This window comes from Callorhinchus milii, unplaced genomic scaffold, assembly GCF_018977255.1.
Source record: "Callorhinchus milii isolate IMCB2004 unplaced genomic scaffold, IMCB_Cmil_1.0 Scaffold4, whole genome shotgun sequence".
Classification (NCBI taxonomy): domain Eukaryota; kingdom Metazoa; phylum Chordata; class Chondrichthyes; order Chimaeriformes; family Callorhinchidae; genus Callorhinchus; species Callorhinchus milii.
Window position 1 is genome coordinate 35077162 of NW_024704745.1, and position 26370 is coordinate 35103531.

At 39.6% G+C, this 26370-nt stretch overlaps 2 protein-coding genes across 7 annotated transcripts in view; one reads left to right on the forward strand and one right to left on the reverse strand.

The window, feature by feature from the left end:
* gpr180 (G protein-coupled receptor 180) overlaps window positions 1–4282 on the reverse strand; it is a 31056-nt gene extending 26774 nt beyond the window's left edge. Inside the window, exons 1-3 of one of the 4 annotated variants that reach the window (XM_007890793.2) lie at window positions 4205–4282; window positions 3022–3097; window positions 735–806 (exon numbers count right to left, since the gene is read on the reverse strand). In XM_007890793.2, coding sequence (XP_007888984.1) covers window positions 735–806; window positions 3022–3097; window positions 4205–4207 — 151 coding nt within the window. In that variant the 5' untranslated portion in view covers window positions 4208–4282. Of the gene's footprint in view, window positions 1–734; window positions 807–1094; window positions 1208–3021; window positions 3244–4204 lie in introns of those variants that run through there. The other 3 variants (XM_007890792.2, XM_007890795.2, XM_007890794.2) reach the window with 3 other exon arrangements.
* A 122-nt stretch (window positions 4283–4404) lies between these two features.
* On the forward strand, window positions 4405–24979 carry LOC103176912 (dTDP-D-glucose 4,6-dehydratase). Of its 3 annotated transcripts, none has more exons than XM_007890790.2 (12): window positions 4405–4624; window positions 6294–6360; window positions 6549–6617; window positions 7788–7878; window positions 9087–9229; window positions 10329–10427; window positions 11485–11544; window positions 13026–13069; window positions 14019–14184; window positions 15112–15170; window positions 16437–16534; window positions 24204–24979. In XM_007890790.2, the coding sequence occupies exons 1-12, from the start codon at window positions 4593–4595 to the stop codon at window positions 24302–24304; spliced, it is 1029 nt and encodes a 342-aa protein (XP_007888981.1). In that variant the 5' UTR covers window positions 4405–4592; the 3' UTR covers window positions 24305–24979. The 3 variants fall into 3 exon arrangements, with proteins under 3 accessions (XP_007888981.1, XP_007888982.1, XP_007888979.1); XM_007890791.2 differs by lacking the exon at window positions 24204–24979 and adding an exon at window positions 22428–22550 and having other exon boundaries at window positions 4405–4666; XM_007890788.2 differs by having other exon boundaries at window positions 4406–4666.
* The last annotated feature ends 1391 nt before the right edge of the window (window positions 24980–26370 follow it).

The following is a 26370-nucleotide window of genomic DNA, read 5'->3' on the forward strand; positions in this document are numbered from 1 at the left end:
AGTCTTTTCTGCCCCTTGTTATTTCGTAATTCCACCCATACTGACTCTACATCCTGATTTTCTGATTTAAAACCCTTCCTCTCTACTGTTTTTATCCCATCCTTTATTAGCTGGGCTAACCCCCCACCTCGTTTTCCACATTGCCTATCTTTCCTATATGCCGAATACCCCGGAATATTTAGCTCCCACCCTTGATTTCCCTGTAACCATGTCTCAGTAATGGCTACTAGATTATATCCGTTTATTTCTATTTGTGCCATTAATTTGTCTACCTTATCACGAATGCTTTGTGCATTCAGATATAACGCCTTTAATTTTGACTTCTTGCTATTTCCCCTGCTCGCTAATGCCCTATTTTCTTTGGTGAGCTTCTTGTCCCTCCTTGACACACTCTGTTTATCTCCCTCGCTAATCTGCTCTACCACCTTCATGGGCCTACCATCCTATTTATTCGTTTTGCCAGGACATTGGTCCCAGCCGGTTTAGGTGGAGCCCATCTCTATGGAATAGCTCCCTTTTCCCCCAATACTGGTGCCAGTGGCCCAGAAACTGAAACCCTTGCCCTCCGCACCACTCTTTCAGCCAAGCATTTAATTCTTTAATTTGTTTGTGCCTGTACCAATTTGCACATGGCTCATGCAGCAATCTCGATATTATTACCTTGGAAGTTCTACTTTTTAACTTAATTCCCAATTCCTTGAACTCACTCCTCAAGTCGTCCCTACTAGTCCTACCTATATCGTTGGTACCTATGTGGATTACCATAATTGGATGCTCCCCCTCCTGCCTCAAATTCTTCTCCAGCCCTGAAAAAGAAGATTCTGCAGATACATTTATGGCAACAGATACATTTGTATTTTTTATTCTTGCTTTGTCACCCTTGCATATTCTGGGTGAAGTGGATAAACAAAAAGAATACTTCCTTTTTTATAGCGTCTTATGCTAAGATGTTCTGAAGCACTTCATTTACTGTCAATTAATGTCAAGTGTTAATTACTGTATGTATGTATAGGCAAATATAGCAGCCAAATGTGCCAGCAAGATCCACAAAAAGCCATGAGGTGAATGACAAAACAATCTAAAGGATTACTGACCAGGACACAAGGCAAAATTCCATTTTCTGTTTGTATAGTTTCATAGAACGTTGCACATTACAAGGTGATTCATCCTATCAAGGCGTTCTGGATGTTTTTCTCCACAAGAGCCATCAAATCCTACTTCCTGCTCACTTCTTCATCTTTAGTATTCCTTTTTCAAGCATACATCTATTTGATTTTAAAATAATTTGTGAATTCAACTACCGTCCTCTACAATCAATGGTCGAAATGCGCAATTCCATCTGAAGAACAGCACATCCAACAATCCTCTAATAATACTCTAGAGTGTCTGCCTTGATTAAGCGATGCGTGTAAGAGTAAGTGGAGTCGATCCGTGGTTAGAGCACTCGCCTCGCAAACAAGAGACCTGCGTTCAATTCCCAGCAAGGCGAAATGTTGGGCAAGTTTCCTTACTCCACATGCCTCTGTTTTCCTAGCAGTAAATAGGAACCTGGTTATTAGTCGATTGTTGGATCGCTTTTCCGGGGGTAATAATTCCTTCAAAAAAAATAATAAATTGGTCACTTCAATCCACAACTGTTTGTGGGACACTGCTGTGTGCAATTGGCTGCTCTATTTCACCCACACAATATACAGTCAATTCACTTTACAGTATACTCTGTGAAGCGCTTTGAGATGTCTCGAAGACGTGATAAGGCGCTATATCAAAAGCAAGGATTATTATTATTAAGAGCGTGGTTAGCCTTGCTCTCACATATTTAATGCTGAACTATGCCATTCACCAAGAAACTCGCAGGAAGTTTCTGGGAACCTGCTATCTACCAAGTGTTCATCAGGATGTCAAAAGACCAACTGGTGACTGTCCTCCTGGGCATGTGTGTGTGGGGGAGGTGGTGGGGTAGATACATGCAGGGCTTTTTGAAGCTGCACTGGTTTCAAAGAGACTTGCTGGACAACAGAATGTTAGAATCAAATCAATTCTCTGTTCGGTCCTCAAAGCTGGTTCTTGAGCCAGGTAGATCTGCAATTCTCCAAGGCACTTCTGATGACAGACTGTCAGCAGGACTTGAAGGGGTACGGATTCTTCTCACACAGCCCCTGTTAACTGTGCCAATCAAATCCCAAATAGGTAGATTGGTCCTAGCTGGACAAACAGCATGAAGTTTCCCAGACAACGCTTTCAATGGTATAATATGTAGTTAACTTAAAGTAGCACTTTAATATACACTCTGGGGCCCGAAGCCTCCACTCTTGTTAACCACGGCTTAATTCTGTTCAGAATTAGATAAAGCGGGTGCATCTCTCCAGGGAGAGAGCACATATTACATTCCAGACACAGAACATTTCCATATGTAAGTGGAATATACATATATGAAACTCTCAAGTCTGGTTTGTATACTCTCAGGCATGGTGATTATTTTCTGCACGTGTCAGACACCCAGGTGACCAAAATAAGACCTCAAGTTCCAGTGTGAGGTTTGAACCCACATCTTGCGATCCGGCGATAAAAGTTCAATAAACTGTGACAAACAGATACATAAATCATCTATTTGTGAAGTATAGATCATTAGATTATTGCCACATCCACATGCCAAGTAACCTTTGATATCAAAATGTACCACAGGCCTACAACCATTAATGTGTATCTCGAACAATCCTCCACATAAATTTGTGAGAGCTCTTTTGGGACCTTGTGTGGAAATTGGCAGACATATTTGCCTACAAATGCAGTGACTAGTTAATTAAATTAGCTGGGAAGCACAGACCCTATAGATACTGTATCAAGTACAATAATTATTATTTCTTCAAAGAACACATTTGGTTTAATTGGAATGTTCCAAACAAGAACTTCTGCAAAGCTGTGTGGTATGAAATGAAAAGCAGTAGGTTGTACTGACTGAACACTCAAATAGATGTGTGAGGTGAGCAAAGAGTTCCCTGAAAGTGCGGTTATAATACTCACCGTGAAACAGAAATTTAACAATATGCTGCCCGCCATTCTGTCTTGCAATATCACTACTGAAAAGTCCATCCACTGTCTTCCCATCACATGTCAGCAGCAGTAGTTCAGCAAAAATGGCGAGAAGGAATAAAAGCGCCATCATTTAACCTGTTAATACAAGATCCTACCTTCTTGTCTATGTGTCTGTCTCACACTCACTCTATGTCTGCACACAATCTATGTGCCTGTGTGTGTCACATACTCCTTCTTTCTGTGTTTCTGTGTCACACACTCTGTGTCATGCTCTATGTGTGTCACACTGTGTGTGGGTATGCGTGTGTCTGTGTATGTCACACACTGTTTATGTCTCTGTGTATGTCTGTGTGTGACACTGTGCGTGCCACACTCTGTGTCTGTGTGTCACTCTTGTGTGTGTGTCACACACTCTGTGTACGTCTGTCAGTGTGTCTGTGTGTCACACTGTGTGTCTGTGTGTCACTTTTGTGTATGTGTGTGTGTCACACTGTGTGTATGGCTGTGTGTGTATCTGTGTGTGTGCGTCACTGTATGTGTATCTCTGTGTGTGTCACTGTATATGTGTCTCTGTGTGTGTCACTGAGTGTGTATGTGTCACTGTGCGTGTGTCACTGTGTGTATGTCTCTGTGTGTGCGTCTGTGTCACTATGTGTGTGTGTGTCACTATGTGTGTGTGTGTGTGTCTCTGTGTGTGTGTCACTATGTGTGTGTCTGTCTCTGTGTGTCACTATGTGTGTGTCACTATGTGTGTGTGTGTCACTATGTCTGTGTGTGTGTCTGTGTGTCACGATGTGTATGTGTGTCTCTGTGTGTGTGTCACTATGTGTGTGTCACTATGTGTGTGTGTCACTATGTCTGTGTGTGTGTCTGTGTGTCACGATGTGTATGTGTGTGTCTCTATGTGTGTGTCACTATGTGTGTGTGTCACTATGTCTGTGTGTGTGTCTATGTGTCTGTGTCACTATGTCTGTGTGTGTGTCTGTGTGTCACTATGTGTATGTGTGTGTCTCTGTGTGTGTGTGTGTCACTATGTCTGTGTGTGTGTCTATGTGTGTGTGTGTGTGTCACTCAACCATTCATTCACCAGAAGCAACTGTCAGTGTCTGGCGCCTCACTCTAACCTGACTGGGGAGGGTGGGCCACATGGGAGATTGACATCCAAACTCACCATTCACCGTTCGCTATCTGACAGGAACAGACCCGCCCATCCAAATACCAACCAATGGCCGTGAGAGGGGCGGGGTTGGAGCATCAGCAGGTTGGGTTGTCGCCTTGTCGCTGGTCGGTTACAACGTGTCAACTTGCGCTCGGCGAGGCCGCGGCGCCGACTGTCGCAAAGCCGAGGGCAGCGAGAGGCGCAGTGAGCCGCCCCGGCCCGGCCCGCGGGAGCCGAGAGATCAGGATTACTGTTTGTCTTTGTAATCTACGAAGGCTTTGCCCTCTCCTCACTGGGGGGCGGGTGTGTGTGTGTGAGTGAGTGAGTGAGTGTGAGAGGATCAACAACGCCGCGGCCCCGCGACAGCAGTTTCGCGACAGCCGTAAAGTAGGCGGTGAAGATGTCGGGGGCGGAGGGAGGAGCGCGGCGCAGGTTCGCTAAGGGCCTCCTGGTGACCGGGGGCGCGGGCTTCGTGTGAGTAGCACAGCAGCAGATGTGAAGGGCAGGAAACGGAGGGTCTCTGTCCCTCTGTTCGTCCAAAATAGGGGGAAATAACGTGCGCTGCCTCAGGGACCCTGACCTGCCCTTCCCCCTGCCGCACAGCGGGATATGTTAATGACCTCAACTGGCAGCCACACTCGCTGTCAGGCAGCACAGGCAGGGCAGGGCAGGCAGCACAGGCAGGGCAGGCAGGCAGCACAGGCAGGGCAGGGCAGGCAGGGCAGGACAGGCAGGCAGCACAGGCAGGGCAGGACAGGCAGGACAGGCAGGCAGCACAGGCAGGGCAGGACAGGCAGGGCAGGACAGGCAGGCAGCACAGGCAGGGCAGGCAGGGCAGCACAGCACAGGCAGGGCAGGACAGGCAGGGCAGGCAGGCAGCACAGGCAGGGCAGGACAGGCAGGCAGCACAGGCAGGGCAGGGCAGGCAGCACAGGCAGGGCAGGCAGGCAGGGCAGCACAGGCAGGCAGGCAGGGCAGCACAGGCAGGGCAGGTAGCACAGGCAGGGCAGGCAGGTAGCACAGGCAGCGCAGGCAGGACAGGACAGGCAGGGCAGCACAGGCAGGGCAGGCAGCACAGGCAGGGCAGGTAGCACAGGCAGCGCAGGCAGGCAGCACAGGCAGGCAGGCAGCACAGGCAGGCAGCACAGGCAGGACAGGCAGGCAGCACAGGCAGGCAGGCAGGGCAGCACAGGCAGGGCAGGTAGCACAGGCAGGGCAGGCAGGTAGCACAGGCAGCGCAGGCAGGGCAGGACAGGACAGGCAGGCAGCACAGGCAGGGCAGGCAGCACAGGCAGGGCAGGTAGCACAGGCAGCGCAGGCAGGCAGCACAGGCAGGCAGGCAGGCAGCACAGGCAGGCAGCACAGGCAGGACAGGCAGGCAGCACAGGCAGGCAGCTCAGCAAAACTGCTGTAAAGGGAGCTCCACAAGCTGTGCGGATCATAAGGGCTGACAACTGGCAACTAAACTCTCATCCGGATAATGAAGATACAGTAAACCTCACATGAGTCCAATCAGTTGGGACCATATATTTAATATTACTTGTGCAAATATGAGTTATATCAAAGTTGCATTGAATATAAATTCTTGAACGGGACTTGGGCAATTAGGCGATTATACAATTTATTACAGATCAGACGTGTGGGAGTGTTAACTACTACTGTAAAAAATAACGGATAAAGATATAGATATATATATCAACAGAAATACTTCATCTTTTATTGTATTTTTAATAAGAAAAGAAAGTTCCTCTACAACTGATCGCCCAACGTTTTGAATACTGATCCCAAAATGCACAAAAATCAAATGTACGAAATCAGCCATCAGTAGAAAACAATGACCAAGACGTCATTTAAGGAACTGATTGCATTTTGTTCTTGAGGCCAGGTTCAAAAGCTGAATCTTAGTTGATTTTCCTTCATCAGTTGCACTTTTTTGCTGTTTTGTGGGATTTAAATAAACTAAATATGTGACCTGTTAAGACATAAAAATAGTAGCATTGCCAGATAGATATATTACATAAAATTTATAATGTACGTTGAAAGCAACAAAGATTATATATGTTGCACATCAAATAATCCAAAACTGTTTTCTTTCTTGAAGTGCCTCTCATGTGATCATTTGCCTTCTGGAAAGATATCCAGACTATTTAATCATAAATGTGGACAAGGTGAGTCTGTCCAACCATTGTTATTTATAGTTAAATGTCTGATGCGTTCACATGTAATGTTGTAAATGAATGTTTTATTATTTAAGTGCACCAAGATGCTATCCTATAGTATAGGTGAAAGGGACTATAAAATTTCAAGTTTGCCGTTGTTGTTTATGATCATAGTTTTTCTTCTTTTTCGCCTGCAGCTTGATTATTGTTCAAGTTTAAAGAACTTGCAGTCAGTTTCTGGAAGAAGCAACTACAAATTTATACAGGTAATGGGATTGTTACTAAACATAACTTTCAAGGAATAGCTACAGTGTTGACGTTGAAAAACACTTTACTAATAAGTATTAACTAAAGCATTTGTACGGTGAGATCAAGAACAACAATGACAACAAAATTACATTTTTAAAGCGCCTTTCACGTCGGGAGGACGTCCCAAGGCACTGGCAGACAGAGTTACAGACCTGGGGTCGGGAAGGGTGGAGGGCAGGGGGGAGCAGGGAGATTGGAAGCAAGATCGAAGAGGAGGGTCTTGAGATGGGATTTGAAGGTGGCGAGGGAAGAGGCGAGGCGGAGGGACTGCAGGATGAAGTTCCAGAGGGTGGGGGCAGAGTGACAGAAGGCCCACCTGCCAGCCAATATTGGGGCAATCAAGGCGGGGGATGTGAAGCAGGCCGGAGTCCGCTGAGTGGAGCGAGCAAACTTGATTTAGCCCGTCTCTTCTACCTCTATCAGTTGCATTGAGGTAACTTGTAATAAGGACCTGGCAGTAGCTTTGCCTATCTTATGATGGTGGTTTGTGTCTCTATTTGACACATCTGTATTGAGTATGAGTTATGCATCATTGATTTGCATTCTCTGAAGAATTAGGGAGTATATTACAAGTAAATCAGACTATGGCATGTAGATGAAAAAACATTTTAGGAATTAATTTGTTAATTAGTAAAAGTAAGAATATTACAAATGGTGATTCATATGTATTTTTTAAAAACAAGCTGCCTTTCATTTTTGCGCTAGTAACTTTCCAATCAGTCAAGAACTTATGACTCAATCTCTGAACAAGCATTAAAAAAGCATTTTTGAAAAAATATTTTATGGATTTTCTTTTTTCTGGTTAACTTTAAGATGGAAAAAGGACTACTGCAAAAGAGTGCCAAATTATGTCTCTGCCACTCATTTGCCATAACTCTTTTTTAATAACAAACCAAAGAGTGGTGTTTTTAAGTACAGCCATAGAAATTTACAGCAAAGAGATTATTCAGTGCATCTGTACTATTTGAAACAACAATCCATTTAATCACATTACCTGCTTTTTCCCCAAATCACCGCAATTATTTATTTTTAGATATCATTCTAGTTCCCTCTTGAAATCTAACATCAATTCTGTCTATGTATAATGTTAACCATGAAAATTGTAGTGATGTTTTTTTTCTTCACAGGGTGATATTTGTGATAAATATTTTGTGAAGCTGTTATTTGGAACTGAAAAAATTGACGTAGTTTTGCATTTTGCAGCTCAGACCCATGTAGGTAAGAATTTTTTATTACAAGTGTGCCTGTATTTTCTTTAATTGTGTTTAGCAAGAACATATTTATTGGGAGTACTTTGTTTGCTAATAGTTTTGAAATGTCATATGTAATTTTATTTAAATACTGTTTTTCAATGTTTTAGAATAGACCTCAGAATTAGCAAAGCAAACATAAATAACATATATATACATATGTATATATTTATTTCAAAAGTCTGGATTATCCTCAAAGTTCTGGAAACCTATGTAATAAATTATTCTTCTATTACCACTTATGCAATTGACTATAATTTCATCAATTGTAGTTCCGCTGTTGCTTATGCCTTCATTATATAATCTGTATAAAAAATGTATCTGAAAACACCAATAAAAATCTTTAAAAAATCTATCTGACAAAAATTAGTCAAAATAAAATTGATTTCCACCAACCCTACATATTTTGGATGCCGTACTGAAACTTCAAAATACAGTGAACTACTAATAAGCCCCTGGTGTATACTGGTGTATATCATCACATGGCTTATATCACCATGCTGTTAATATTCTGGTTTGCAATGCAGAATGTGGAAGGACACCCCTCGCCCCACCTTCATTACTCACTTGTAAGTTGCATTCTGTGCATCCCAATAAGTAAAACGTCGGATATATAATCGGAACAAACTTACCTGCACCGCTCAACCACCCACACCCCTTCAAATTCTCTGCAAATTCTTGTGATGAGCAGCCTGGTACTCTCAGGAGAAAGTCTCCCTCAGCCAAACGTGCAATACGCTGTTTTGACTGTTGTGGCAAGAAATTTTAGACCTTGCCTTCTGTGAGATTCAGCCTGATTGTTAAAGTTTGAGTGATTCAGGTTGTTAAAATGAGCAAAATGAACAAACAAGTTTTTTTTATAGACACATATGCCATACATAAACTTATACTTTACTGGAACTTAAATGAGTTTTAACATATAAAATGTGCGGGCCTGGGCCGCTCTGTCACACTGACAGCTGCTCGCTCTTCATAGCCGCAGTGTGTGTTGGTGTAGGTCCTCTGGCCAAAGCGTTCTCATGCTTACGTAGTTATTAGAGTCACTGAACTCTTTTCCCTGGAAGTGATGATATATCAGGAGTTTTACTGTATTGAAAAAATACTTGAACCAGTTGCACAATTAAGCTATTAATTAGCTCAATAAATGCTGTAACTACTACTTTTTGTTTCTGTCAGATCAGTCCTTTTGGCGTTCTGAAGAATTTACAAATGTGAATGTGGGTGGTACGCATATCCTGGTGAACACTGCTTATGAAGTTAATGTTGAGAAATTCATTCATGTTAGCACTGATGAAGTCTATGGAGGAAGTATTAATGAAGTAAGTAACATCTAATTTAGTGCAGTAACCTGTTGAATAATCCCATTGCTTCTTTAATAACAGTAAATGGTCAAGATGAAAGGCACGCAAACACAAATCCTAGTCATTCGAAAGCTTGCAATGTTGTAAAAGTTGCCATATGGTGAAATCATCAAATATTTTATCCATAGACTTACAATCTTTACAGAAACTTTAATTACTGAATGTAATCTCTGTACCTTTGGCACATATCGGCCTGGCTCAGTTCTTGCCTCTGAAGGTTGTGGCTTCAAGCCCTATGTCGTGCCTTGATACTCATATGGTCTAATTTGACATTCCAGTGCAGTGCTGGGCGTGTACTACATCAAAAGAGGTGCAGTTCTTTGGATGAGGTGTTAAATCAAGGTGCTATCTGCCATGTTAAGGTGGTCATTAAAGATCCCCTGGCACTATTCGAAAAGAGAAAAGTTTCTCATGTTGTGCTGGCCAATAATTCCCTAATTAAAAATTGATCATTCCCTTTATAGTTGTTTAAGGAACATTCCTGTGCACAAAATTTGCTGCTGTGTTTGCCAATAAAAACAGTCGCTGCATTTTACAGTTATATTCTGTGAAACACTTTGGAACGTACTCCCAACATGAAAGGTGCTATACCAAGTGTAAGGATTATAACTTATTGCTGTATAACACTACCATTTGAAGATAAGTATCTACTGGATACTGAATGGAACTTTCTCTGGGACTGGAAGTGGTTCGTAAATGTTTTCATTGCTGATACATAGGTTCCAGATCATTTCAGACTGATAAAATAATGCTCTGTTCTTAGGGCCATAATATATTGGTGGTTAATTTGAACCACATCCCTGGTAGGAAAGCACCCACAATTCTGAACCGTCTACAATTAGCATTAATTTGCACTGAAAGGAATTGCTATACATACAATGGTGCAGTATTTAAGAATTAAGTTACATATAGTTCAATTGACCAAAAATACATTTTAGGGATATGTAATTGAAAATAATGAGCTACTTTAAGTAGATTGTCACAGTATTACATGAATCCAACATCTGAACTCTCTGTACATTTTTTCTTTATAAACAAAACTGTCACTTTAATCTAGGAATTTAATGAAGCATCACCAAAACGACCCACCAACCCATATGCAGTATCGAAAGCTGCATCTGAATGTATAGTTATGTCCTACTGGGAAAGCTACAGGGTACGTTTGCTGTTTATTTTATTGTTCCAAAATGTTATTTTATTGTTCAATTATTATTGAAATGTTGTTGATACGTTTTTGTAATAAAACAGTTATGTATTTTTGTAGAAGCCTTGTTTTCCTTTTTAAATCTTTTTAACATGAATTATTTCTTTCTTGTTTGACAGTAGATTATTCCTCATTGAAAATCAAGAAGAGAGTTAAATTTTGGCACCTAAGTTTTCAATGGAGATTTGAAAAACAATGTATTTTGAGGCTGTTTTAACCAGGAATAATCACTACTGTCTAGTGTCGAGTACCAATTTCAGTAATGTTGACACCTTGTTGAATTTGAGAAACAATTACATGTTGAAAACATCATACCGCAATTGCAATGCTTTAAAATGAACATATTAGGTTTGGAAAATTCTGAATAAAAGTAAAAACAGGGTAGTTATGAAAATTATGCAGGCTTGACAATGCCAATTCTCTGCTTGCTTCTTTTTCAGGATTCTGCCGGTTGTGTCCTTTTCCACTCCAGACTCTGCTAGCCTATTACCCCCGTCCTTGCCCAGTTCCACTGGCTCCCCATTCCCAGAAGATTGAGTTCAAGGTCCTCACTTTTAAATCCCTCCACAGTCTTGCTCCACCCAATCTCTGTGACCTTCAACCAGCCTACTCCCTCCGCTCAGCAGGCACTTGTCTGCTTCACCAACCCCACTCTGTCCGCCCCACCATTGGCGGTCGGCCCTTCAGCCTTCACTCTCTGGAACAGCATCCTGGAGTCTTTTCACCTCACCCCTTCCCTCGCCTCCTTCAAGGTCTGACAGAAGACCTTCCTCTTTGACGAAGCCTTTGGTCATTTTCCCACCTCCTAACCCCTTCACCTCCATCCCCCTGAATCCAACTTCGAAGTGTGGGTGCAAACTCTCAACTGTCCAGCAGCTTGGGACATCCTCCTGACTTGAAAGATGCAATATAAATGCAATTTATCATTGTTTTTGTTGAATTATTCTGTACATAAGATATTTCATTCTACATGTGTTTGTTATATTGTACCTTTTCTTATTTTGTGTAGTTCCCTGTTGTTATTGCAAGAAGTAGCAATGTTTATGGACCTCACCAATATCCAGAAAAAGTACGTTTTATTATGTAATTCAGTACTGGCAAGAACCTAATAAATTGCATTTCCTGGAAGAGTTGACCACAGAACACAAAAGCGCAAGAGAAGTTTGGCTGAAGGCAACCCTTGGCCTATTCCTTGAAAATGCACACTATGTAAAGTAATATTAGCAATAGTTTTAAGAGCTATAACAACTTGAAAGCTATGAGGTATTCTACTTACAGATAAATATCTATGGAATTGCGTTTCTACAAATGTGGTGCTAGTGACATATTTAAAACAAAAAAACTTTTTGTTGACAAGTTCTGCTTTTGTAATATGTATTTGGGAATGTAGTTTGATACTTTATCAATGAATATTAAGCCAAGCATTTGGAAAAATGCTTGTAATTGATACAGGTTTCCTCCTTAAGTTATTACATATTCACAATTACTACCAGACAAGCTAGGGCTCTTCAGTTTTGAAAGGAGGTGTGACCTTATGGAGGTATATCAAATTTTAAATGGGATTCATAAAGTAAACTTTTGGATGCACTAAGACAGTAGAATAAGAGGACCTCGGTTTTAGAGTTGCAAGTGTAATTTCCGGAGAGACACCAGGAAGCTTTCTTTACACATGGGGTAGTTAATGACTGGAATAAGGTTCCAGGACTCAGTTATAAAATAGCTTGATGCTGTAATGGGAAGATGGTACGGTGTGTATTCTGGAAGGATTAAATAAGGCAAAGGACCTTTTTCATCGAAACCAATCTTGCGTTCTTCAGAACAATTGAGACCAAATTCTCGTAAACAAATTCTGATATTTAATACAACAATTGTGATTTATCTACTTTTTTGCTCCACGCATAATTCAAGCAAAACCCATGGTTTGCATAAACAATTGGAGACACATGGAGTAATTCGACTGTCATGGTATACGAGACCTCAAGTGTAATTAATTAATTTTACCTTTATCTTCCATAAAAAACGACGCAGAATCTGATCATTGTGAAAGCAGTACCAGGTTTGTGACTGTTTATCAAAACAACATAAATCTGTGGACAACTCAAAACTTTAATTATTTTTTAATTTAGCATACCTTACTTGTGCCTCTACATAATGATTGTTCTGATTAATAGCCAATTCACTATTTTTAAAATTGAAAACAAACATTTAGCTCTGTAACTAGTAAAATTGTCATTCCAAAAGTAATAGTTTTGTTGCAGCATAACCATAAATGAAAAGTAGCTTTAGAGGAATTGAAACAATTGATTTTTTAAAATTCCAGGGCAGGTAAATGGGCAGGTAAATGAACAAAATGTTGTGAATATTTGGGGAATTTTATCATAACAATGCTTTTTTTAGCATGACAATGCCTTGTTTTTAATTAAATGTAATCAAAAGATACATGTAATGAAGTAACCAAACGATAGCTTTAAAAATATTGCACTCTAATATTTTTGTAAGATACATTATTTAGCAACTTAGTAAAAAGTGATTGTTTTTATTGTTCTTTAGGTCATTCCAAAATTCATCGCTTTGTTGCAGCATAACCGGAAATGGTATGTAGCTTTATAGGAGTTGAAACTGTCACTCTTGAGCTTAGCACACATTTAGATAGAATACATTTTTATTTTACTGTCACACGTTTTTCCTTCCCATAATAGAATTGAACCTAACTCTTCCTCTCTACCTCCAGGACAACTATTGTTCTGATAGATAACCTGTCATATATCAAGTCATAACTTCAAATGAAGGTTCATTGTAGTTTTTTTTAAATGAACCCATAGTTTTTCTACCTTCTACATGGTCAAAATCCTATCTATAAACACCTGCTATCGAGACAACAACAACAACTTCATTTATATAGCGCCCTCCGCACCAGGCGGCGTCCCAGAGCGCTTAACAATGGTGGAGCCTGATGCTGAGTCAGGGGAAGGAGGAAGGTGATCATAGGCACTGTCGAAGAGGAAGGTCTTCAGGCGCAACCTGAAAGGGGGCAAGGTGAAGGGATTGAGGGAGGGAGATCTATAGCTTCGGGGTGTAGTGGCTAAAGCACGACCGCCGATGGTGGAGCGGAGGATTCGAGGAACAAGGAGGAGGCCGGAGCCAGTAGAGCGGAGGCAACAGGTAGTCCTGTGAGGAGAGAGGAGGTTAGAAAGATAGGGGGGTGCCAAGGTGTGGAAGGATTTAAACACTAGAGAGGATATTGAAGTCGATCCGCTCTGTGTCAGGTAGCCAGTGGAGTTTGGCAAGGACTGGGGTAATCGGGGTGCGGTTGAGAATGTGGGTGGGGGAGTTTTGAATGAATAGACCTCAAAAATGAACTAGGGACAAGCTTAATTTGAGGAAGAACATTTTAAGCATTTTAAAATCATTAAAATGTCTAACCATGTCTAAATATCTATCATGTAATAATAATATTGGAATTGTGCTTACAATTTACAAAGTAGTTAACAATAACTTTTATGTTTATTTAGTAGAAATATATATATTACATCTCTTCCACAGTTGCATTCATGGAACTGGAGTTCAGGCACGACATTTTCTTTACGCTACTGATGTAGCACAAGCCTTCCTGACTCTTTTAGAGAAGGGTGAACCTGGTGAAATCTACAACATTGGCACAAATTTTGAGATGTCTATCATTCAGCTTGCCAAGGAGTTAGTTCATTTGGTAAGAAAAACATTGGAAAGAAATAACATCTTGTTATGTCTTTCAAAACACGCAAATGAAATATTTTCTTCACTAATATATTTTCGTCACCTTTATTTCCTCCATTGTCATTTCAAAGATACATGACGTCTTTCTTCAGTTAACTTGGTTTAAATTCCTCTTCTAATCCAAATATATTCTTAATTAATAATAATAATCATCCCTGCATTTGATATTAAAATGGAAATAATTCTGCTAAATTGAAGTAAAAAACTTCAATCTGTCCACTTGTTTGACCCTGTCACTATTGTACAATTGTGTGTTTTTCAATAATTGCCAAGGGCAAAAGAATGAATAAAGTCTATTCGTGTATTATTGATAATCTTGTGGAAATGTCAAGCAAAAAGAAAAATGTACTTACAGTATACAATAATAATACATTTTGAAAAATGCCATATCTTATTTACAAACGTGCAATGGAAATGTGTGAGCCTAGACACTTGGATGAGGTGTCAGACAAAGATCCCCATTGATCCAAACCAGAGCGAAGTTAGTATTCTCAGAAGAACAGATGGGGAGAATATTAGTTTTAAAATATCAAAGAATTGTGATAGTGATCCTCTGGTGTAGATCACTATCTACAGTTATCAGGAGAGATGAATGATAGTCAATCAAGAAACATTACATTTGTGGTACTATTTTGGTAGAGAATAACATTTGTCAAGTCCTGTATATATGTAATCCTAAATTAGATCCTATTATTTAGATCCTTATATTTAAACTGGTTTTCCATGTAATACCAAGAGGAATTTTACTTTTCTTTAGTAATTCATGTGTTGCCTGAACCTGTTTAAATATTGACTGAGTGTATAATTTGACGGAAAAAATTGAACAATTAATTATTGTATTTCTGACCCTTGTTTAAAATTACTTTGTTTATATTTACAGATCAAAGACACTGTGTCAGAGTCTGAGATGGAACTATGGATCGAACATGTCCAAGACAGGTCAGAAAAAATATATTGGAATTTTCAAATATAATTCTAATTTTTTAACCCCCCCAAATCTGAATGCATATTTAAGCAATATGCATCATGTATAATGTCTCTTTTTGTAAATAAACATGGCAACCATAGTGATTTTTCACCCAATGATATGCCAACTTTGGGTTTAACATCTCTGATGATGCAGTGCCCGCGTAGTACATTAAAATCTTTGTTACAAATGGATCTGATGGTAATGCAATGGACCCTATGATTTAATAGCAACATGCAGCAATGACTGTGACCATTGTTCAGGTGAACAACAACAACAACAACAAGATTCCATTTATAAAGCGCCTTTCACGTCAGGAGGACGTCCCAAGGCGCTGCACAGTTGGGTCATGACCCGAGCAGGGGGGAAATGGTCAGGGTAAGGGGAGGGAAGGGAGGGAGCGAGGAGGGGGTAGAGAGTCGAGAGGGGAGCTGAAGGCTCGGTCAAAGAGAAAGGTTTTGAGACCGGCCTTGAAGGAGGAAAGGGAGGAAGCAAGGCGAAGGCACTGGGGGATAGAGTTCCAGAGCCTGGGGGCTGAGAGGCTGAAGGCCCGACCACCGATGGTAGGGCGATTGGGGCGGGGGACGTGGAGCAGACCGGAGCCAGAGGAACGGAGGGTACGGGCAGGTAGGTAGGGGGATAGTAGGTCGGAGAGGTAGGAGGGAGCAAGGCCGTGAATGGCCTTGTAGGTGAGGATGAGGATCTTGAAATCAAATAGATCTCAAGGAATCACTCGATATCTAATAATAATAATCCTTGCATTTGATGTAGTGCCTTATCATGTAATTGAGATGTCTCAAAGTGCTTTACAGAATATACTGCAAAGTGTATATATTTATTTAGCTGTATAACATTTTAGTTAGTAGGACATTCTGCTCTCTAGTATTTTACAATGATTAATATTTGAAATTCAAGAATGTATTCTTTTGTCACTGTTCTAAAACAAGACGTCAGCCTAATAGCACTCTTTGATAGAAGATTGGTCTACCGTGAATTTGATCTAACTGGAGGCACAGTCCACCTGATATTGTTTAGCTGGATTCCCATCCTAAAATAAATAACTACCAAGTTGTCAGATCACCACTGATATCACTTCTTGCATGATGTGCATGCGCAAGAAGCACCGTGACCTGACCACCCAGAAGTTCGTGCTTCACATATTATGTAGTTGGTGAGATTGAACCCAGTGAAGTTCCTCTGTATTACATAGCATTTTCTCTTTTGGTTTTCTCTACTAGACCTTCCAATGACCTGAGGTACCCAATGAATTCCAAAAAGTTGCATAAACTTGGATGGAGGCCAAAAGTAGTGTGGGAAGATGGAATTCGAAAAACAAGTGAGCATTATTTGTGATACTATTAATATATATATAGCACAGTATTAAAGAATCTGTTAGATACGTTTTAAAAATAAAATGCTGTCTTTTAAAATACTCGTAATTTTTCCTTAAGGATACTAATTGGTATGTGGAAAATACTTTCTCTGTCAAATATGAGCACAACTATACAGAGTAGGTTATTAAGTGTAACTTTCCTTTTACCTCCCTCGATTGTGGAAAAAATCCTTACATCTATCTTTGTAAACTGAGCAATTCTATAGGTCCTCAGCTCAAATACAGTGCAAAAGCATGGTAATTAAGCTTCAAACATTATAAATAATTTGTTAGCATAATACCAATGTTTCATTTACAGCATTTCATAACAGAATTCCTAATAAGGATTACCTTTATCCAGTATTTCCTGTTGAATTCTGCTACAGAATATACTGGTCTTCCCATGAATTCTTGCTCTGTAAAATGAGCTGCTACTCAGCTAATAATAACAACAACTTGCATTTATATAATGCCCTTCAGGTAGGATCACATTTATAGCATTTCTAATGGTGGGATCAGATACCGAGTAGGGGAAGGGAGAAGTAATCATAAGTATATTTGAAGAGGTTGGTATAATGGACTTAAAGGCACATAGGGAGTTGGCAAGATGGACGGGTAGAGGGAAGGAGTTCCAGAGGTTAGGAACATAGGATCAGTGACAAAAAGCTCTGTCAGTGATTTAAATTCCTATCAACTTGCACTGCAAAAGTAGATTGTGTTGGTGTATGGTTTCTGCAGATTGGTTTAACACACTTCTTATTTTCATCTTAAGAAATCCTGCAAATTAGATTCAGCTAATGCTAATCAATTAAAATAAATGCTAAGGCAGTTTTAACAAAAAAATATTAAACCATTTATCTTTACTTATTCCGTTGATCCTGACAACTTAATGTTCTGCAAAAAGTTGTTAATGGGATGACAAGAGGAGCTCCCAAGGGGTCAATTCTGAGTCCTTTGCTGTTCACATTATACATAAATGATTGTTGAGATAAGTATTTGGGGAAATGCTCAACTTGTTGATTAATTATCCAGCCAGAATTGCAAATATAGGGGCATTCAAAGAAATCTGGACACATTAAGTGGATAGGCTCAGATGTGGCAGAATTTGTCTTTGAAAGGGAAAAGACCTGCATGTTGATTTGTGACTCATTGTGAAGCTGTTATCAGGAAGGCCAACCATGTTATGTGTGTCTTGAATTGAAGTAATAATATAATAATCCTTGCATAGAGCCAATCATGTTGAAATGTCTCTAAAGATCTTCACAGTTTTCTGCAAAGTGTAGACTGTATATTTTTAGGCAGGCAATGTCAACACTGTAACACAAACACAGCCAGGGGCTCAACTTGAGGAATGTTGGACATTATTTTCAAATAGTGTCACAAGATCCTTTTATGACCACCTGAAGAGACAGGTTGAAGTCGAGATCATCGAAGGTGGTAATATCAGGACTACTGGCTGTACCATACGACAATTGGTACAGGAATAAGCAAATTAAGGACTTGAACGCATGACTAAAAGAGTGGTGCGGAACTCGGGTTTCTTTTTATGGGCCATTGGCACGAATATTGGGGGAAAAGAGAGCTCTTTCGAAGAAAAGGGCTGCATTTAAATCGTGCTGGGACAAATGTCCTAGCTAAACGAATTAACAGGGAAATAAATAGGAATTTAAACTAGTAGAGGGGGGGGGGAATATATAGGTAAGATAAACCATAAGTTAGCATTAGAAAAAGTAACGATGACAGTGCAGAATAGCATGCCAGATAATAGGAATATGTTAACTAGAGGTAAGAAGCTTGGCAAAGCAGATAAGGAATCAGAGAGTAGAGGAAATGGTAGGAAATTAAAAATGTTATATCTGAATGCATGAAGCATTCGGAATAAAACTGATGAACTAAAGGCACAGATAGACACATATGGGTATGATCTAGCAGCCATCACTGAAACATGGTTACAAAGAGATCTAGGGTGGGAGTTAAATATTCCAGGGTTCTCAGTTTACAGGAAAGATAGGTACTGTGGGAAAAGAGGTGGGGGAGTAGCCCTGTTAATTAGGGATAAAATAAAAGCAGTGGAGAGGAAGGATCTGAAATCCGATGACCAGGAGGTCGAGACAATATGGGTGGAAATAAAAAATAATAAAGGGCAGAAAATATTAATGGGAGTGGTTTATAGACCCCCAAACAGCGATCACAATATAGCACAGGGTATCAATCAAGAAATCAGTGGAGCATGTAGGAAAGGTAAAGCGATAATAGTGGGTGATTTCAATCTCCACATAGATTGGGAAAACTAAATCGGCAAAAGTAGGTCAGAAGAAGAATTCATTGAGTGTATGAGAGATAACTTTCTAGAGCAGCATGCCGAGGAACCAACTAGGGGACAGGCTTTGTTTTGTGTAACGGAGCAGGGCTAGTTGGCAGTGTAGGTATTAAGAATCCTCTAGGGCAGAGTGATCACAATATGATTGAATTCTGCATTATAATAATAATAATCCTTGCATTTGATATAGCGCTTGTCACGTCGGGAGGACGTTCCAAAGTGCTTCACAGAACACACTGTAAAGTGAATTGACTGTATATTTGTGGGCGAACGCGGCAGCCAATTGCGCACAGCAATGTCCCACAAACAGTCGTAGATTGAAAATGACCAATTTTATTATTGTTTTTTGTTTTGGAGGGATTATTATTAGGCGTGTGGAGTAAGGAAACGTGCCCAAGGTTTCGCCCTGCCTGGAATTGAACTCAGGTCTCTCGCTCGCAAAGCGAGTGCTCTAACCACTGAGCTACAGATTCCCTGAGTTAGAGAGGGATATAGTTAAATCCGAGGCACGTATTCTGAATTTAAATAGGGCTAATTTTGTAGGTATGAGGAAAGATTTAAGTAAAATAGACTGGAGAATAAGATTAAGAGGTAAAAATGTAGACCAACAGTGGCAAATATTTAAGGATGTAGTGCAAAATTCTCAGCGGTCGCATATTCCCTTGCGGAATAAGAGTACCACAGGGAAAGCAATTCATCCGTGGCTAACTAGAGCAGTTCGGGAAAGCATCAAACTAAAAGAAAAGGCTTATAAAATTGCCAAGAAAAGCGGCAAATCTGAAGATTGGGAGAGTTTTAGAAACCAGCAAAATAAAACTAAAAAACTCATTAAGAGCGAGAAAAAGGAGTTTGAGGGTAAGCTAGCTCGGAACATTAAGTCTGATTATAAAAGTTTTTACAAATATATTAAGAGGAATAGGCCAGTGAGGGTAAATAAGGTCCACTTCAGTCAGAGACGGGAGAAGTTGTAATGGGGGACAAGGACATGGCAGAGTCCCTAAATGGGTACATTGCATCTGTCTTCACCCTGGAAGACACAACAAGTCTGCCAACAATAGAGATGCACCAAAGGGATAAGGACAGGGAGCAACTTAGGGAAATTTTCATTAGTAGAGAATTGGTGCTAAGGAAACTGTTAGCACTAAAAAGTGACAAATCCCTTGGTCCGGATGGCTTGCATCCCAGGGTTTTAAAAGAGGTAACTTATGAGATAGTGGAGGCCTTATGTCTGATCTTCCAAAATTCCTTGGATTCTGGAGCAGTCCCCATGGATTGGAAGATCGCAAATGTCACACCACTATTTAAAAAAGGTGGAAAGGAAAAGATGGAGAACTATAGGCCAGTTAGTCATCAGTTAGTCATCAGTTAGTCATCAGTGATAGGAAAAATTTTAGAATCGTTGATTAAGGATGTGGTAGTGCGGTATTTAGGGGAACACAATATAATTAGGCCAAGTCAACATGGCTTTACAAAAGGGAAGTCATGTTTGACAAATCTCATAGAGTTTTTTGAGGACATTTCCAGTAAACTAGATAAGGGTGAATCAGTGGATGTGGTCTATTTGGACTTCCAGAAGGCATTCGATAAGGTGCCGCATAAAAGGTTAGTCCAAAAGATAAGGGCCCATGGAATAGGGGGGAGCATATTAACGTGGATTGGGGAATGGTTAACGGATAGGAAACAAAGAGTAGGGATAAATGGGTCCTTTTCGGATTGGCGGGATGTGACTAGTGGAGTGCCACAAGGATCAGTCCTTGGGCCTCAACTATTTACCATCTACATCAACGATCTAGATGAGGACATTGAAGTTAATATATCTAAATTTGCGGATTACACAAAACTATGAGGAAGTGTCAACACAGGACGACAATAAAAATATGCAGCGCGACATAGATAGGTTAGGTGATTGGGCAGGTAGGTGGCAGATGAAGTATAATGTAGGGAAGTGCGAAGTCATCCACCTCGGTAGAAAAAACAGGAGAGCGGGTTATTTTTTAGAAGGGGAGAGATTGGAATGTGTTAGTGTCCAGAGGGACTTGGGTGTCCTTGTACACCAATCACAGAAAGTTAGTCTGCAGGTGCAGCAGAAATTAGGAAGGCGAATGGTATGTCAGCATTCATTATGAAAGGATTAGAGTATAAGAGTAGGGAAGTCTTGCTGCAACTGTATAGGGCCCTGGTGAGACCACACCTGGAATACGGTGTGCAGTTTTGATCTCCTCATTTAAGGAAGGACGTACTTGCCTTGGAAGGGGTGCAGCGTAGATTTATTAGGTTAGTGCCAGGGATGAAGGGGATGAGTTACGAGGATAGGCTGACCAATTTGGGCCTATATTCTCTAGAATATAGAAGAATTAGAGGGGATCTTATAGAAACCTATAAGATCATCAAAGGGCATAATAGAGTAGATAGTGGGAGATTGTTTCCCCGTTTGGAGAAACTAAAACCAGGGGTCACAACCTTAAAATCAGAGGCCAGCCCTTTTGCACTGAGTTAAGGAAGAATTTCTTCACTCAAAGGGTGGTGAATGTATGGAACTCACTACCCCAAAGGGCTGTTGACGCTCAGTCCTTGAACATATTCAAGACTGAGATAGATAGATTTCTTATTGCAAAAGGGATTAAGAGATATGGGGATAAGGCAGGGTCAGGTTATTAGCTGGAGTTAGATTAGAAGATCAGCCATGATTGAATGGCAGGGCAGGCTCGAAGGGCTGAATGGCCTACTCCTGCTCCTACATGTTATGTTATGGTATCTTGGTTTGACATTTTATTTGACGAATGACACCTCCAATAATGCAGCACTCCCCAACCCTGCAGGGGAGAGTAGGTCTGCACCATGAGCTCTCAAGCTCCACACACAGGATGTGAACCTACCATCTTCTGACCCAGAGGTGAGAGTGCTTCTGACTAAGCCAAGCTGACATCCAAAAAAGATCTATTCTAACCTTGTAACCATTAATGAGGTATTGTTTGGAATACTTTGCAAGAACTGTATATTAAAAAGACATTGATTATTGGAAAGAATTCCAAAAAAATTGAGGAAACCAGCTAGCCTGGTTTGTGTAATGGAGGTGTAAAGGCAAGATAATTATTGAATAATAGTTTTACTAGACTGTCTTAAATGATCAGGAAGACTATTTATAGATTTTATTTTCTTAGGATTAAGTGAGTATGGGATATATAAGAGTGCAAATTATAGACAAACTGAAAGGAACAGGTTGGTTAGGTTGGCCTTATGCACTGCTTTCTTGAGGGATATGCAACAGCATTTTTGTATCCAAAATACGCAAACTGCTTTCCGAAGTATATTCATCTGTAGTTCACTTTGCATAGTATATGTAGGTTATCTGTGCAGTTAGTTTGGGATTTGGTTTTGGTTAAATTCACCTCTTTAAAAAGTACATACTTAGTCACAGCCCCATAACTTCCTTTCAGAACAGCATATTTTCCAATTTCTATCACTTCATGTTTCCCAATTTCTCCACGGCCAATGTGAACCAACTATTTCACATCATCCTTTCTACTTTATCTACAGTTCTGAGAGAACAAGTGATGGAGAGAAAGAAAATAACAAAAATCTGAAGAGAGGAAGACCGAAGTGGATTAAACCATCCATTTGGAGTCCTGTAACTAAGTGGTTAGAACACTCACCTCGCAAGTGAGAGACCTGGGTTCAATTCCCGGCACTGCGAAACGATGGGCAAGTTTCCTTACTCCACACGCTTCTGTTTATTTAGCAGTAAGTAGGAAGCTGATTGTTAGTCGATTGACGGCTCGCTTTACCGGGGGTAATAATTCCTTTTAAAAAAAATCGGTCACTCAACCCACGACTGTTTGTGGGACACTGTCGCGACTGGCTGTCGCATTTCGCCCACAAAATATTCAGTCAATTCACTTTACAGTATATTCTGTGAAGTGCTTTGATACATCTCAAAGACATGATAGACTTTATATCAAATGCAAGGATTATTATTATTTGATAGCTGAATTGAAACTATATGAAAAAAGGAGTGGGTAGGTGTATGTATAGAATAACAAATTCCATTTAAGTTTGAGATATGTAAATTTAATTGATAAGAATTGTCGCCTGGTGGAGTAGTAGCACACTCACCTCTGAGACAGAAGGTTGTGGGTTCAAGCCCTACATCAGGACTTGGAATCACATAATCTAAGATGACACTCCAGTCCAGTGCTGGGAGATACTGCATTGTTAGAGGTGCCGTTTGCCTTTAACATCCATTGTCTGGCTGTTCAGGTGGATGTTAAAGATCCCATGGCACTATTCGAAAAGAGAAGAGAGTTTCTGCTGGTGTCCTGGATAACAAATCCCCCAAATAAAATCAGTCGGTCGCTCGCTCGCTCGCTAGTTCGTAGGTGAAGGAAAATAAAAAAAACAGGGAAAGTGCTTTAAACTTCTTCAAAAAATAGAAAAAATATTGAATAATTAGATTAGAGATATTAATTAACATTTAAGACAGACATTTAAGCCTAAATTGGAGGATAAGTATAAACTACTTCTGCAGTAAACCTCACATATTCAGTTGGGACCATACATTCAATATGACTATGCAAAGTATTAGTTGTGTGAAACCTGCATAAGTGAGAGGGAAATTCCACCGGACTTGGGCAGATGTACGACTTAGGCAATTATACCATTTATACAGGTCAGACTTGTGCAAATGTTACTATATTGTTGATTTAGATTTGTGTTTTTTGAAAAATGTAATAAAAAAATATTTGTATCAGGGCGAATAAGCTTTTTCTAAAGTTGCTGCTCTAGGAATTTCCCTGAACGTAGCAGTACTCCAAAGGTATTCGTAGTTTAATTAAAAATTTAAATTGAAAATGAGGAACATTTTAGTGCTAAATTGGCACTAAGCTTCCAAAGATTGAGGAGGAGAAAGCCAGCTAGTGTTCTTTTTTCTGATCCCTCTTACAGCACCCTCTACTGGAAGTTTAAAGAGGAGAGGTCAGGATTGGCTATGATGCTCTCCACAGTCAAGTGAACTCCTGATAATCCGTTCCATGGCTCAAACAACTAAATTGCCACATAGTTAGGATCCATAACAACCAACACCTATGGAACCACACCCCAGCAAGAGGAGGTTGGGGACCAGGAGCATAGACACATATGTCAGTGGGGAGAAAATTAGAAAAATATTTAGATGCACTGAATTTATACAAAAAACAAAATGATTAGTTTTCTCTTGCTGCCTAGTTTGTTCTCTTAAATATTAAGTATTATAATGATCTTTGTAGTCTTCCTATATTTGTTTTTATGAAAATAACTATATTGTTTTTTTTTGAATAGTTGAATGGTATCAAGCAAATTTTCACAACTGGACAGATGCAGAAAAGGCATTAGATCCATTTCCATCAGCAGCACTTTATAAAATACGCCAGCGACTGTAACACTTTTCAAACATCACAGTACTTCTTCATTAAAAGCTTTCAAATGGAGCTTTTGTTTTTTTTCTATTTCAAGAAAATGAGCAACATTCTTTATATTTTATAAGTAGTAATTCTTTATGGAAAGAAAATAATTATTGCTTGTCACATGTACCGATAAACCTTGCTAAATTGTCTATTTGAAATCATGTTTAAAGTGAACAATGTTTGTACTTTCAATAGTTTTCACCCTCATCCCTGCCAAAAGGCTCACTGATGAGATTCAAATATAAACTGATGCAGATGTAATTTGTGAGCTTTGCAGTATTACAAGAATTTACTTCAGAAAGATTCAGTGTTAAAAACATCATTGTAAAAATCATTTATATACTTGTTTCAGTACTTTAATATAAGAATTACGAATTTATATTTGATAATGCAACTATGTAACATGTCTAGTTTTCCCTTTTTTAGATTTTTTTTGAAAAGCTTTTTAGATGTGTTGGAACAAGCCACATTATCAGCAGTATTTTTCAGGTATTTAATTACCATTTTTTAAAAAAACTATTGATCAAAGAATAACTTAGGTTTATTTGTGAATATTCTAGTGGTGCTGTGCATCTTTGGCCACGTGGGTATTATAGCAAGACCAAACTTTGTTTTATTTACTCTTGCGAAATAAAAAGTGTTGGAACTGTGTCTGGATATCTTTATTTCACAGTAATGGTGTAACAAGTTCAATGGTGTTTAACATTTTTTTTCTGACAAATGCAAAAACCCATCACCATGGTTAAGAATATCCAAGCCAAACAATTCCATGCATCCCACCTACATATGGATATTCCAGAGATAGATTATTGGAATGGAATGTACACTCCATCCCTGGAGAGATGCATCCTGCTTACCTAATGCCGAAAAGTATTAAGCGCAGTTTGGCAAGTGCCAAGGCTCAGGGACCCCAGAGGTGTGCATTGGTGTACTGCTGGAGTCTAATCAGCTACAACCGCTTAGCTGGCCTTTGTGTTTAACAAAGTGCAATAAAAGACACTCCCTTTTCGAATAATCCTAGTGGGAGCTTTAACATCCATCAGAACAACCATGTAAGATCAGTTGCATTTTATAAAATACACACACGCAAAGCAAAATGCCTCTAACAATGCAATGCTCTACCAGTTCTGCAGTTTAGAATCAGCCAGGACTATGAGCTGAAGGCCCCGGATAGAGTTTGAACCCACAATCTTCTAATCCATAAAGTGTTCCTGTCTGAGCGAAGCTGATAACTAAAGGCAATGTACTTTGAGATTCATATCATGTGATCTAGCATAGCCAGTCACTGAGATGGCTGAATTTGGTGCTGTTGATTCTATGCAGTTTTGAGAAGGTTGGGTATAGCAAATTCAAATGATATGTTTTTATAAATCTTCACAATTTACTTAGCAGGATTGTAATCTGTAAATATTTTTAAAACTTTAATTAATCTTCTAAAATGTTTCACCTTTGAAATGTAATATCATTAGCTTCATCTATGCTTCTAATGGAAACAAGTAAAACATGTGAAGTCAATTTATTTATACTACAATTTGTAATTCAAAGCCTCATGTAAAGGGATTTCTTGAACATCTTGTCCGCCCCAAGGGCATATTAACATTTCTTGATGTGTTACTTTAATCCTGATCTAATTAGCAAAGAGAATGCATCTTGTATATGTTGCAATGTCTGTGAGAGTGGATAGATTGCTCTCTCAAATATATTCATGGATATAGCTGCTGAGATTATTTAATTGCCTTGTAAATGTTGAAGCAATTTTAATTTCAGCAATTCATTGTTAAGGAATATGTTAAATTTCTAAAAATAAAAGTTCCAAAGATCTATGGAATAGATAAAACACATGTACCATGAGATGGAATAGAAACATTTTTTGAAAAAGATTCATATATTTCAACATGTACCATACTTGCGTTAGTTTGTCACTCTAGAACAGGTTGGCATTAGAAGAATTCAGAATAATAAAGATTAAAACAGTTGGTATAGCGTTTCTTGTGTTTACTATTCTATTTCCGATGCTCTTAATCATTCATTGATAGTTTGCA

What these genes read in the sequence shown, in the direction of transcription:
- LOC103176912 (XM_007890788.2), top strand. Translation starts at nt 4,593, where the DNA reads ATGTCGGGGGCGGAGGGAGGAGCGCGGCGCAGGTTCGCTAAGGGCCTC. An exon ending in ACCGGGGGCGCGGGCTTCGT is followed by an intron (nt 4,667 to 6,293) that starts GTGAGTAGCACA and finishes TCTTTCTTGAAG; the next exon opens with TGCCTCTCATGTGATCATTT. An exon ending in TGCAGCTCAGACCCATGTAG is followed by an intron (nt 7,879 to 9,086) that starts GTAAGAATTTTT and finishes TGTTTCTGTCAG; the next exon opens with ATCAGTCCTTTTGGCGTTCT.